This window comes from Macrobrachium rosenbergii, chromosome 56 (assembly GCF_040412425.1).
Source record: "Macrobrachium rosenbergii isolate ZJJX-2024 chromosome 56, ASM4041242v1, whole genome shotgun sequence".
NCBI lineage: Eukaryota > Metazoa > Arthropoda > Malacostraca > Decapoda > Palaemonidae > Macrobrachium > Macrobrachium rosenbergii.
The window spans coordinates 53,441,854-53,454,197 of NC_089796.1; the positions used below are offsets into that span (position 1 = coordinate 53,441,854).

The 12,344-nt window shown below is 45.6% G+C and overlaps 1 protein-coding gene across 7 annotated transcripts in view; it reads right to left on the minus strand.

Annotated features, from left to right (window-relative positions):
• The window catches only part of Nup62 (Nucleoporin 62kD), a 339,835-nt gene that overhangs the window by 145,838 nt on the left and 181,653 nt on the right, over window positions 1–12,344 (minus strand). For all 7 annotated transcript variants that reach the window (XM_067100505.1, XM_067100502.1, XM_067100504.1 and 4 more), the window contains exon 5: window positions 11,895–12,029. In XM_067100505.1, coding sequence (XP_066956606.1) covers window positions 11,895–12,029 — 135 coding nt within the window. The remainder of the gene's footprint in view (window positions 1–11,894; window positions 12,030–12,344) is intronic.

The following is a 12,344-nucleotide window of genomic DNA, read 5'->3' on the forward strand; positions in this document are numbered from 1 at the left end:
ATACATATAATCCTTCCAAACAGACACAGATGTGTCACTGCACGTACATGTAAGCCTGAGTCACGCCAACAGGCGTTGAACACGGCACTGTTCCCGAAACTTCTACCACAAAACCAATGATGAAGAAACCCTGGGGGGACGAAGTAGTAGTTCTTGCATCTACAACACACAGCTATGAAGAACTCACTCCCAAAAGGAGGAGCAATATGATATTCCTTTGAAGCAAGACACAGATGTACCATGGTGTACAGACATGTTAAGCCAAGCACGGCCATGCATCCTTTCTGGCTGAAGACGATGGCCTGGGAGAGGGCTGTACTGGCGGGAGACTCAAAAGGTATATTAAAATTCAGAATAAATTAAATACACTTTTAAAATTTAGTTGTTTTAAAATTCATTAGACATCTAAGGGTTTTTGTATTTCTAATCCAGTACAGGCAGTCCCCGGTTATCGGCGGTGATCTGGTTTTACGGCATTTGTCCAGTGACGACGATAACCGCATTTTCGACACCGATTCCTGGTTACCGGCGCCAATGTTCCGTTATCGGTGCTAATCCCCGGTTATCGGCGCTGATAACCAAGGATCGGCGCTATTATCACCGATTTTGGGTTGTCGTCAATTTTTTATTATCATCATGCTGTCGGTAACAGAACGCCGCTGATAACCGGGGACTGCCTGTATTTACTTTTTATATTTTATCAATTAAATCACAGCTCATCATGAACATTAAAATGGGTATTACTGAAAATGTTGAAGATTCTTACAAAATTTCTTCCATTAATCCATTTCCAAAATTTGATAATCACCACAGGTTATATTTTGGACATTCATACAATACTTACTTAACTGTTATCAACACTTTGCAATCTGGGCATTTGGGAGGAGGGCCACATGGATTGTTCTTCAAGTGTCCATGTGTCAAATGAGTATGGCCTATGCGAAGACACATCAGAATTACTGGTGTGTCTCTCTCTCTGATATGATGAACTCTATTTTCCAACAGTGGATTTTATTTGTTTTAATTTATTATTTTCAGGTTCTTCATGCCACATATTTTCCCATTTACTTACAATGATTGTTTTTATATATCTTATATAATCACTAATAGGGATGTTTACATTTCTTTAATTATTTTCACAGCTCATGCTATTGCACATAACTCAGCTGTAAATACTGAGGCACTATCTGGTAGAGAGAACCGATACATTTTGTCTTGGGATACTGCAGCATATCCCACTCCGTATTATGACTTAGATCTGTCGGTGTATATTGCATAATGTGGACCTTTTCGGATTATATGTTCTACAGTATGTTATCTATGGTGTTCTGAGGTATATGAATAACTTTTTGATATATACTTTAAGTGTGTACAAATTCTCATTTTATTCACTGTCCAAGGAGGAGATAATTTTACTATTAAAGGTAATTGTATATTTATATTTAGCTACTCAAACAACCTTCTAGCTCTAATGGGGAAAGGGGGTGGATGATTGTTTATAAACATATCTCTTAATCCAAATAATTGTTTGGTTGGAGAATCATTTGTTTGAATTCTCAGCGCTCTCTTCATTTTTACTAGCTCTCTATGGAGAGAGAGAGAGGTAGTTCACACAATCAACTTGTAAAGATGAATTTGGTGATGATCTAAAAACTCCTGAACATATTCTAAGGCCTTCGTTATGAACTGGGTCTAACGCTTTTAGCATTGCGTCTGATGCCGAGCCATATATTTCGCTTCCATAATCAATGACAGACAGCACTATTGCTTTATACCGTATAGTAAGGGTATGTCTATCGGCTCTCCAATAGTGTTCGATAGTTTTTTAATCAGGTTTAATGCGCTTTTACATTTTGCTTTCATGTACGTTATATGGGCTTTTCAGTTCAAGTGAGTATCAAATACTAATCCCAAAAATCTGCTGTCTGGCCAATTGGTATAGAATGATTTCTGATTTTTAAACCTATACCTTCACCTTTTTTCCACTTTTTATTTTTATAAAACATTACTGCTTGAGTCTTTTGTATAGAAAATTTAAAGCCTACAGATGAGGCCCAACCATGATTTTGAGAAACACCTAATGAAAGTTTCAGTAAATGCCACACGAAACTTAGGTATTGTTCGTAAGGCCTCATAGATTTATAACACCGATAAAATCAATGCACTGTTTTAGGTCATTTGTGCTTCCTTTACTAAAATAGTATTCTTCAGTGTGGATGTCTACTTCTGCCAGAGATTTATCTCTTTCAGATAGAGTGGTTTGTGGCGGTAGGTTTCTGTTTCCTAATACAGTATTAGAAGCTATGACTTGGACTATTGACGGATGGTCTTTTGTTTATCAATTTTTCATAAGTTGTATTTTAACAGAGATCCTTGACATTCACAATTGATCCCTGATCCCCTTTTCCTGCAGCGAGCAACCAGATTCGCTGAACAGCAGCACCAACATGCAGTAAATGTGCCTCACTGTCAAACTTCTCAGTTCCAGAGGTCCGGCATTCCTCACACCATTGAACTGTGGAACAGTCTCCCTGAGGATGTCGTGCAATTGGAACTTCAAAAGTTCAAGCAAAGATTATTACTACCCTAATACTATTCTCCTTGCATTTTAATACATTTTTTAATTTATTAATTCATTTACTTCTTTCTTTTTAATAAGTGAGATCTCTTCTTTCTGCATTTCCCTTTAGCTTCTCTTACTTCCTAATGAGCACCATATTCTTTGGAAGCTTGAATTTCAAGTCAATGGCCCCCTGTGGGCTTGTTCCTTATGAATAGGATTCATCTTCTGAATTATAATAATAATAATAATAATAATAATAATAATAATAATAATAATAATAATAATAATAATAATATAAATGAGAAATAATGGGTCTCACAACAGGTCAGGCAGCAGCACCTTACAAAAGTGTTAACTCATAAGAAAAACCTGTATCTGAGATGAAAATGAGAAAGAAATTAAGTGCGTCCTTGACTAACGATGCCACCGACTTACAGTGATTCGATCTTACGGCGCTTTTTCAGCGCCGTTAATGGTATTTTACAGCACCATAACTTGATGTTGCATCAAGTTCCGGTGCCATAAGCACCGTTGGGCACTAACAGCAAGAATAGGCACCAAGTTAACTGCGTTGTAACTTCATGCAACATCAAGTTACAGTGCCAAAACTCAAGTTACGGCGCCATAAGCACCGTTAAAGCACTGATAATGGTGAAAAATTGACTTACGGCAGTAATCAACTTACGGCGTGGCGCTAGAACGGATCCCCCGCCATAAGTTGAGAATGGACTGTATCACACGATATTTTTATTCTGGTTTTCTGAAAGTTTTCAGAAAATTCTGAATCAAATATCTGAAACCCTTCCCATTTTACAAAACCAATAATAACCATGACTGAAACCAACAGACACAGAAAGACAGTATTTCTGAGTTCGTCCCTGTGTCACCCAGTGAAATTCCTTTCTTGCACGAATTTCTAGGTATAAATATTGCTAAATATACCAGAGAAAAACGTTATCAGGAATGCTGGGGTTACTACCCCCAGATCGAGCGTCTTCTTATACCAAGAAGGCGTCGGTATGGATAAGGGTGAGTGAATAAATCACAGCCACAGAATCACACTCGAAAGACATCCCAATGGCAAAATCCCTCGGAAGAGCGGGGAGCCATTCCAGCTCCCTCACTCACCCGCCCGCCAAGCGGCGACCCCAGCGCCATCTGAACTCATTCCATTTCTAGCACGTGATCATTTTCACTGTTTTTCTTGGTGGCTTGTACCTTTTGGCTAATATTTCGCATTTTCCAGCATGTCGTCGAGCAGCTTTACTGTATCAAAGTTAAGTACCATCTTATTGTGGGGTTTTTATGATAAGTTTGGCTGTTTCAGCCTGTATTTATTAATTATGCTTGGTTCTGTTATGACGCTACAGCGTCCCCCAGCCAGCCTTGTTGTCCGCGAGGTACGCCCGTCCAGCTTGTTCTGTTTGAGCTTTTCCTTGTCGGTTTCATTGCTTATCTTTATTTCCCCTAGGATTCATCCTGGTGGCATTTCCTAAGCTGGGTTTTTTCGGCGTTTCTCTAACGATAATTTTTTTGAACCGTATCATTGGGGTTCCTGCATTTGGGTTCCCGTCATCTTCCCGCTTAGGTAACTCCCCAGGATGTTTCCCCTTGGACAGTTATAGCTTTATAATTATTATAATTGTTATTTTGCTGGTGCTTGACATCATGTTTTCAACTGTTTACAATTATTAATTGTTACCGTGGGGGCGTCAGGTACAGTTTTACTGTTAACTTCCTGTCGCTTCTCTCGGTTAGGCTACGCGCCTAGCACAAGCACAAGTTTATTTTATTGTTTATGCATATATGATGGTGATTTATTATTATTCTGGTTATCTTATTTATCCTGCCTAGTGTATGTTAGGCTTTTATTTTGCGCCCTTGGCCTCCTGCTCTCCCTTTCACCTGGGTTAGGTTAGGCGAGAGGAGGGGATCAGCAGGTAGAGGGAGTTTGTTTCTGTTGTTGTTCCATCCTCTGACCGTTGTTTGGGTTGTGGAGTGAGACCCCATAGTCCTCCCCCTTCTTTACGGAGGGGTAGAGGTTTTTTCTGTGGGTGCGTCTCCTCCGTGCTTTTTAGCATTCCCTTTCTTTCAGCTCTGGCTGGTCTTTGACACGGGAATTTCTCTCCCTGTTGTTTCCTCATCCCTCCCTTTCCTTCTCCCCCTTTTTATGTCATAGGCTACGTCTATGTGTGGGGTGAGAGTATGGAGGCCTTAGGTCGCTATTCCCTTCCCTTTCCTTCGGGGTAGGCCATGATCTCTCCAGCTGGTATTAATTACCTAGCGTGGTTGGGTTTACAGTTGAGCGGGTGAAGGTATCTTCCCCAGTCTCCTGTTTTCCTCTGCTCTGGCCTACTCCCTTCCTTATCCCACCAACCCCCCCCTCCTACCCTGGTCTACCCTGGGTCCAGCTCTTTGTTATCTTCTCACGCGGGTGACGTCGGTGTCTGACGACCACCCTGAGTTGTTGGATCTTTCCTGGTGGAGGGATTCGCTCCCTCCCAGGGCTGGTCCCAGATGGCATTTTTCTGAGCTCAGTGTCTCGTTAACCAGCTCTCCTAGGATCGAGCAGGTTTTCGAACTTTCTCAGGGTTACTTTTTTCTCAGCCTTGTCCCGCGTTCGCTCCGGCGTTCGGGATGCTCTAGTTGGGTTGACTGGCGCTTACACCTGCCCTTGTGGATCTGTGGTGTTTTGTAGCCTCACCCTTCTATTGTTCTCTAGCGGTAGAGGCTTGGGATCCCGGAGGGGGTGGTGCGGACTCGGGAGTGCGGATTTTTATGTCATTGTTAACCGATTATGTTACCATTCTCTGTATATATATGCATTTATTTTGTTTCCGGCGGCTCATCCCGCCGTCGGATATATATTTGTTTTCCTGTTATTGTTATTAGAGTCCGGTGATCTTACCCTTGGGTTCCGCCGTTTTATTCCCGGCACCCATTGTGGTAAGGGTCCCGCTGATTCGGCTCTCTCGTTCCGCCGGAGTATTCCGGCAGTCGAGGGGCTTCTTGCTTACCTTAAATTTAAGTTACTTTTTCTGGTAGGCCCGTCTCTGACGGGGTTTTTCATTCCGCCGGAGTACTCCGGTAGTACAGTTTGAAAATACCTGTGCCTGCTTAGTTTAAGTTTCTTAGAGTGGTAGGTTCATATACTGTTCACACTTACAGACTGTTCGTTGTGAGGAGCCCGGTTGTACCGCCACCCTCCACCAACCCTACGGGCATGTGGTGTGTCGGACCCACACTGGCTGTGCGGTCCGGCTTGATGACCTAATCGTCTGGCATCCGGAGGGCTGTGAGGTTTGCTTCGCGCTTTGTGGGTGCATCCAGGACGAGTCGGTAAGCTGCTTACTTTCGTTCTTCATGATAGTTACAGTTTGCTATGTTGCCATATTTTGTGTTCTAGCGCTTATATAGTTTACAGTATATTAGCCCTTTCTTGATTCCCTGCTCCCTTTCAGGCCAACGAGTCCTCCAAGAAGGAGGCCCTAGAGTCTCTCCGCGCCTGGGTTCAGGAGGAACGTCCCGTCGGGGAAGCCCTACGTCCTCGATGGGAAGCTGAGGGATTTGCTCTACCCCGGCGCCCGGATCGCTGCGGCCGTACCAGCTGATGTGGCCGCACCCATCATCGAGCAGATCCGGGTCGTGACCCAGCCACTTCTAGAGGACCCCCTTTACGCGGAGGTTTCGGAGGATGTCGCCGCTCTGGATTTGGACCTGGAGCCCATGAACACCGAGCAGGACCAGGTAGGTAGAGAGGTAAGTGAGGCAGTGGGGGCGGGCGCCCTTTTTGATTCCCCTTCATCCTCTGTTTCTTCGTTTCAGGGCTTTGCTAAATCTTCTATCTTGAGGGACAGCGCTCCATCTACTGTCCCCAAGTTGAAGACGTCGTGGAAGGCGAAGGGCTTCAAGTCCTCGTCTTCCCGCAAGGCATCCCCTTTCCCCCCGTCAAAGCCAAAGGTTGGTGAACCTGTGGCCTCCGGGAGCAAACCAGGTACCTCAGGCAAAGGAGCGAGTAAGAGGGTGGCCAGGCCCAGCCCTCCTCGCCAGCCTGCCTTTGACCCTGAGGCGTTTGCGTGGATGTTGCTAGAGAGGTTCTCTACGGAGGTTGAGGCCAAGCTTTCTAAGTTGACGGAGAGGCTACAGAGTCAGGAGAATCTTCTTGCCGATATGGCACGCTCCGGTGGGGCCGGACCACAATACCAGATCCCTGACACTGCTACCCTCCCTCCTTTTGATGTAGGGAACCCGTGGCGTTTCGCTCTTCGTGCTATTCGCCACGAAGATACCTTGACCATCGAAGGACTAGGTACCAGAAGCCTGGAGGAGCTGGAGTTCTTCCCGGCTGATCTCTTGTCCCCCTACCCAGGCTTCGTTAGGCTGACGGAGGAAGCCTGGGTACGCTCAGACAAGGTCCCTAAGGAGACGGTGATCTTCCCTAGGGATCAGGCGCAATCTGCTCTCTTGCGCACCTTTTCCGAGTGGCGGGCGGAGAACACGAAGTTGACCCCCTTCAAGGGCAACTACACTATGTCTTCCCTCGGGGATAACCTGCCCACTCCCTGCCTGAACAAGGTTGCTATCGCAACCGCTCAGGCTTACTTGGATGGCAAACCCTTGCCTCAGCTTAGGGAATCAGACCCTACGTCTCTGATCTTCCCAGGGGGTGACGAGTTCTGGGAAGACGCTCCGTCCACATTTACTGTTGGTAAATTGGACGCAGATTGCGCGTCAAACCAGTTTAGTGAGCAGCTTCCTAGGCTTCCGGAAGCTCTCCTGAAGGCTGAGTTCGAGGCACGGTGTCGGCTGAGCCAGTATTTGAACTCGCTGTGCCTGTCAGAAGCGACCGCCGTCTCCTTTGCAGAGGAGCCTTTGTTTCAGGTTCTGACTAAATCCCTGTTAGCAGGGTTCCAGTCGGACCTGTGCGACTTCATGGCGGCAAAGATGAACTGCCATAAGTTCATCTTCGCTGATGCCACCATTCGTCATGAGCCTAACAGACTCATGAAGAGTTCTTTCTGGGGAGAAAATCTTTTCCCATAAGATGAAGTCTCCAGTGTCCTGGGCGACGCAACCAGGGCTAATCAGAGTCTGCGCTCCCGGTGGGGTATCTCTGCCTTTAAGCGGAAGACCCCGGAGTCTAGCGGTTCCCAGAATAAGCCTGGGAAACGTTACAGGAGGCATAGGAGACCACAACACCAGACAGTAGTTCAGGCAGTTCCGGTCTCAACAGTGAACCAACCGTCCACCTCCAAGGCTCAACCCCAACAGTATGTGCTGGTTCAACCAGCCCAATCCCTTGCTGCGCCTACGTACGTCTCCTCGCCGGCGTACAACCCTACCTGTGAAGGCCGTGGGGTCTTTCACGGCCTTAATAGGAACGCAAGAGGGTGAGGTCGAGCCCCTACAGAGGTAGAGCTGGATCCGTCTCCCGGGGAGAAGTGGCCGTGGTAGAGGAAACAAACCTGCTTCCTCCCATTGAGACCAGTCAGGTAGGTGGACGCCTATACTGGTTCAGAGTCCAGTGGTCCTTCAGTCCTTGGGCACACAGCATTGTGTCCAAGGCCTGGGTTGAAGCTGGATCAGGGACCCTCCTCCCTGACCAGGTTTTATCAACCCTCCTCCAAAGCCCTACAGGACTTTGTGACGGAGCTTCTCAACAAGAGAGCAATAAAGAAAGTGAGGCACCTCAAATTTCAAGGCAGGCTGTTCACTGTCCCCAAGAAAGATTCCGGCCAGCAAAGAGTGATTCTAGATCTGTCGCGTCTAAATCTCTACATACAATGTGACAAATTTCGCATGCTTACAGTTGCTCAAGTACGGACTCTACTGCCGCGTGGAGCCGTCACCACCTCTATCGATCTTTCAGACGCTTATTACCACGTCCCGGTTGTGCGGAACTTCTCTCCCTTCCTGGGTTTCAGACTAGGGAAACAGGCCTACTCCTTCAGGGTCATGCCTTTCGGGCTCAATATAGCCCCCAGGATATTCACGAAGCTGGCGGAAACAGTTGTTCAGCAGCTACGGTCCCGGGGGATCTCCCTAGTAGCATACCTGGACGATTGGTTAATCTGGGCCCCATCCGTACAGGAGTGCCAGAAGGGTACAGCCACAGTGATCGGGTTCCTGGAGTCCTTAGGCTTTCAATTGAACAGGGAGAAGTCCTGCCTGACTCCGGAGTCTCGGTTTCAGTGGCTGGGTCTCCAGTGGGACCTAACCTCGTACAGACTATCCCTTCCGCCGGCCAAGCGGAGGGAGATAGCCGCCGCTACCAGAAAATTTCTGAAGGGCAAAGCGGCATCCCGCCGGTCTCAAGAGAGGATTCTCGGCTCTCTTCAGTTTGCTTCAGTAACAGACCTGCTCTTGAAAGCAAGACTAAAAGACATAAACAGAGTGTGGCGGAGACGAGCCAATGTCAGGCTCAGAGACAGAGTCTCTTCAATCCCGCAAATCTTGAAGACAAGGCTTCGACCATGGTCCGTAGTCAAAGGCCTTTCGAAGTCTGTCCCCCTTCAATTTCCTCCCCCAGCTCTGGTAATCCACACAGACGCTTCATTAAGCGGCTGGGGAGGGTACTCACCAAAACAAAAAGTACAAGGGACATGGTCTACAATGTTTCGACAGTTCCATATAAACACCTTGGAAGCTATGGCAGTGTTTCTAACTCTGAAGAAACTTTGCCCCGCCGGCCAGATTCACATCAGGCTGGTGTTAGACAGCGCCGTGGTGGTTCATTGCATAAACAGGGGCGGCTCCAAATCGGGTTGTGTAAATCAGGTGATGTTAGCTATCTTCTCCCTGGTGAACAAGCACGGCTGGCATCTGTCAGCCACCCACCTAGTGGGGGTGCGGAACGTGGTGGCGGATTCTCTGTCCAGAACTACTCCGTTGGAGACGGAGTGGTCTCTGGACGGGGAATCGTTCAATTGGATATGCCGCCGGGTTCCGGGACTCCAAGTGGATCTGTTCACCACAGAGAGCAATCACAAGCTTCCCTGTTATGTGGCTCCCAATCTGGACCCCCATGCCTACGCCACGGACGCAATGACGATAGATTGGAACAATTGGGAGAGGATCTACTTGTTTCCCCCAATAAACATGTTGTTGAAAGTACTGCACAAACTCAGGTCATTCAAGGGCCAACTAGCCCTGGTAGCCCCCCATTGGTCGAAGAGCAACTGGTTCCCTCTGCTTTTGGAGCTCAAATTGCGGTGTCATCAGATACCCAAACCCAGACTGACCCAAGTAGTACAAACCAAGACTGTGTCAGCTTCCTTAAAAATTCAGAATGCCCTGGTTTTGTGGACTTTATAAAATTTGCTGCTAAAAAGGGAGCAAACATTGACCCCGTTAAAACTCTGTTTCTAGAATCCGATAAGAGAGATTCTATTCTCAGGCAATATGATTCAGCAGTCAAAAAATTAGCATCCTTTTTGAAGGCATCTGAAGCTCAGACTATGACTACTAACCTAGCGGTTACCTTCTTTAGATCGTTTGAAAAAGGCCTAGCTCCGGCCACTATTACTACAGCTAAATCAGCCTTGAAGAAGGTATTTGTGTATGGCTTTAAGATTGACCTTACAGATTCATACTTTTCCTCCATCCCTAGAGCATGCTCCCGTTTGAGACCGGTAACACGCCCACATTCTGTTACCTGGTTCCTAAACGATGTTCTAAAGTTAGCCTCTGATATTGATAACTCACAATGCTCTTATCTGGATCTGCTAAGGAAGACCTTGTTTCTGATTAGCTTAGCTTCAGGTGCCAGAATCTCAGAGCTATCTGCTCTCTCTAGAGGTGATGATCACATTGATTTTCTCCCGTCCGGAGAAGTTCTCCTTTCCCCTGATCATAGGTTTCTAGTGAAAAATGAAGACCCTCAGGACAGGTGGTCCCCCTGGAAGGTGGTGCCTCTTCCACAGGGCCGGTCCTTATGCCCAGTCTTTACCTTAAAGGCTTACTAACAAAGAACTCCTCAGTGTATGTCGGGTCCTCTTTTCATCAGGGAAAAAGGTGGAACTCTTTCTTTGAATGCTATAAAACAGCAAATTCTGTATTTCATTAAACAGGCCAACCCGGATTCAGTCCCTAAGGTTCATGATATCCGTGCGGTAGCTACCTCTACTAATTATTTTCATAATTTGGATTTTGATGAACTTACCAAGTATACGGGATGGAAATCACCTCTAGTGTTTAAACGCCACTATCTAAAATCACTCGAAGCTCTGAAATTCTCTACAGTGGCTGTGGGGAGTGTCATCCCCCACCTTAATTATCCTTAACCCTTATCCTTTCCCCCCGCCTGCCTCATTTATTTCTCTGCCTGTTCTCCTGGTTCAATCATGCCTCACTGCCTTGCTCCTCATAACTGATACTAGTATTGCCATTATTATTGTTTGTCTTGGTGATTGTGTTCTGTTATGCTGTGTATTTAGATTTAAGCCTAGAGGTACTTGTGTTATTTTATTTTACGCTTCGTGTACCTCACATTTTTGATATTGTATAAGGTATATTATGTTTTTCTCTTATGTATAGTTTATATTTACCTATCAATAACATTGTATTGTTGGGTGTTTTTGTTCCACCCGTACTTACCTGTAATTTGTTTCTCTTTGCTTTGCTGAGATCCCATATTAAATCTAATTTGTTCATAGCATGTTTTTTGTTCATGATCACCTTTTGTTTATTTTGTATCTTGGCAGGATTCTCCTTTACTATTTCACCGGGTGACACAGGGATGAACTCAGAAAAGGGATTTTGACAAAGGAAAAATCTATTTCTGAGGAGGCCCTGTGTCACCCGGTGACCCTCCCAGTATCTGGTTTCCCCTGCTTTGGCATGCCAAGCCTGGGGTGGTGCTAGACTGGAATGAGTTCAGATGGCGCTGGGGTCGCCACATGCGTGGTGAGTGAGGGAGCTGGAACGGCTCCCCACTCTTCCGAGGGATTTTGCCATTGGGATGTCTTTCGAGTCGCGATTCTTTGGCTGTGATTTATTCACTCACCCTTATCCATACCGACGCCTTCTTGGTATAAGAAGACGCTTGATCTGGGGTAGTAACCCCAGCATTCCTGATAACTTTTTCTCTGGTATATTTAGCAATATTTATACCTAGAAATTCGTGCAAGAAAGGAATTTCACCGGGTGACACAGGGCCTCCCTCAGAAATAGATTTTTCCTTTGTCAAAATCCCTTATTACATGCAAGGAAAAGAAAAATTAAAATAACTAGCAACCTAAAAAATACGCAAAACTCAAAATACTATGTCTACCTATGATAAAATATTCATTTTACACAGATACCAGATACAATACACAAGTACTTTACTCACCAAGTAATGGTGTAGAAGCTGGAGCAAGAGATGGTGTAGTAGTAGTAGCAGCTGTAATGCTACTAAACAAACTCTCACCCGATGATATTGAGGGCAAGCAAGTAGATGGAGTTGGAGCTTTGGCAACTGGTTGTTCTAAAATGAGAAGAAAGGAGCATTAAAACTTCAACTTCATATGACATCAATTTACCCCAACTGAACAAAACCCATTCGACACTAGCTTTGTATGTCACAGAAGACTTAAAAAATCTAAAGTGGAATTTAATTAGGGACACTCCCAAGATGGGTGAGGACCAAACATCCCCAATTACAAGTGGTTATTCTTTTTTATTTAAAATTAGCTGAATCTGCATGGAGAGGAGACAACCCAATCTAAAATAAATGGGCTGTAAGGATTAGAAATGTTCTTCATTTACACCTGTTCCTAAACAAGGCAAACCCAAATATACT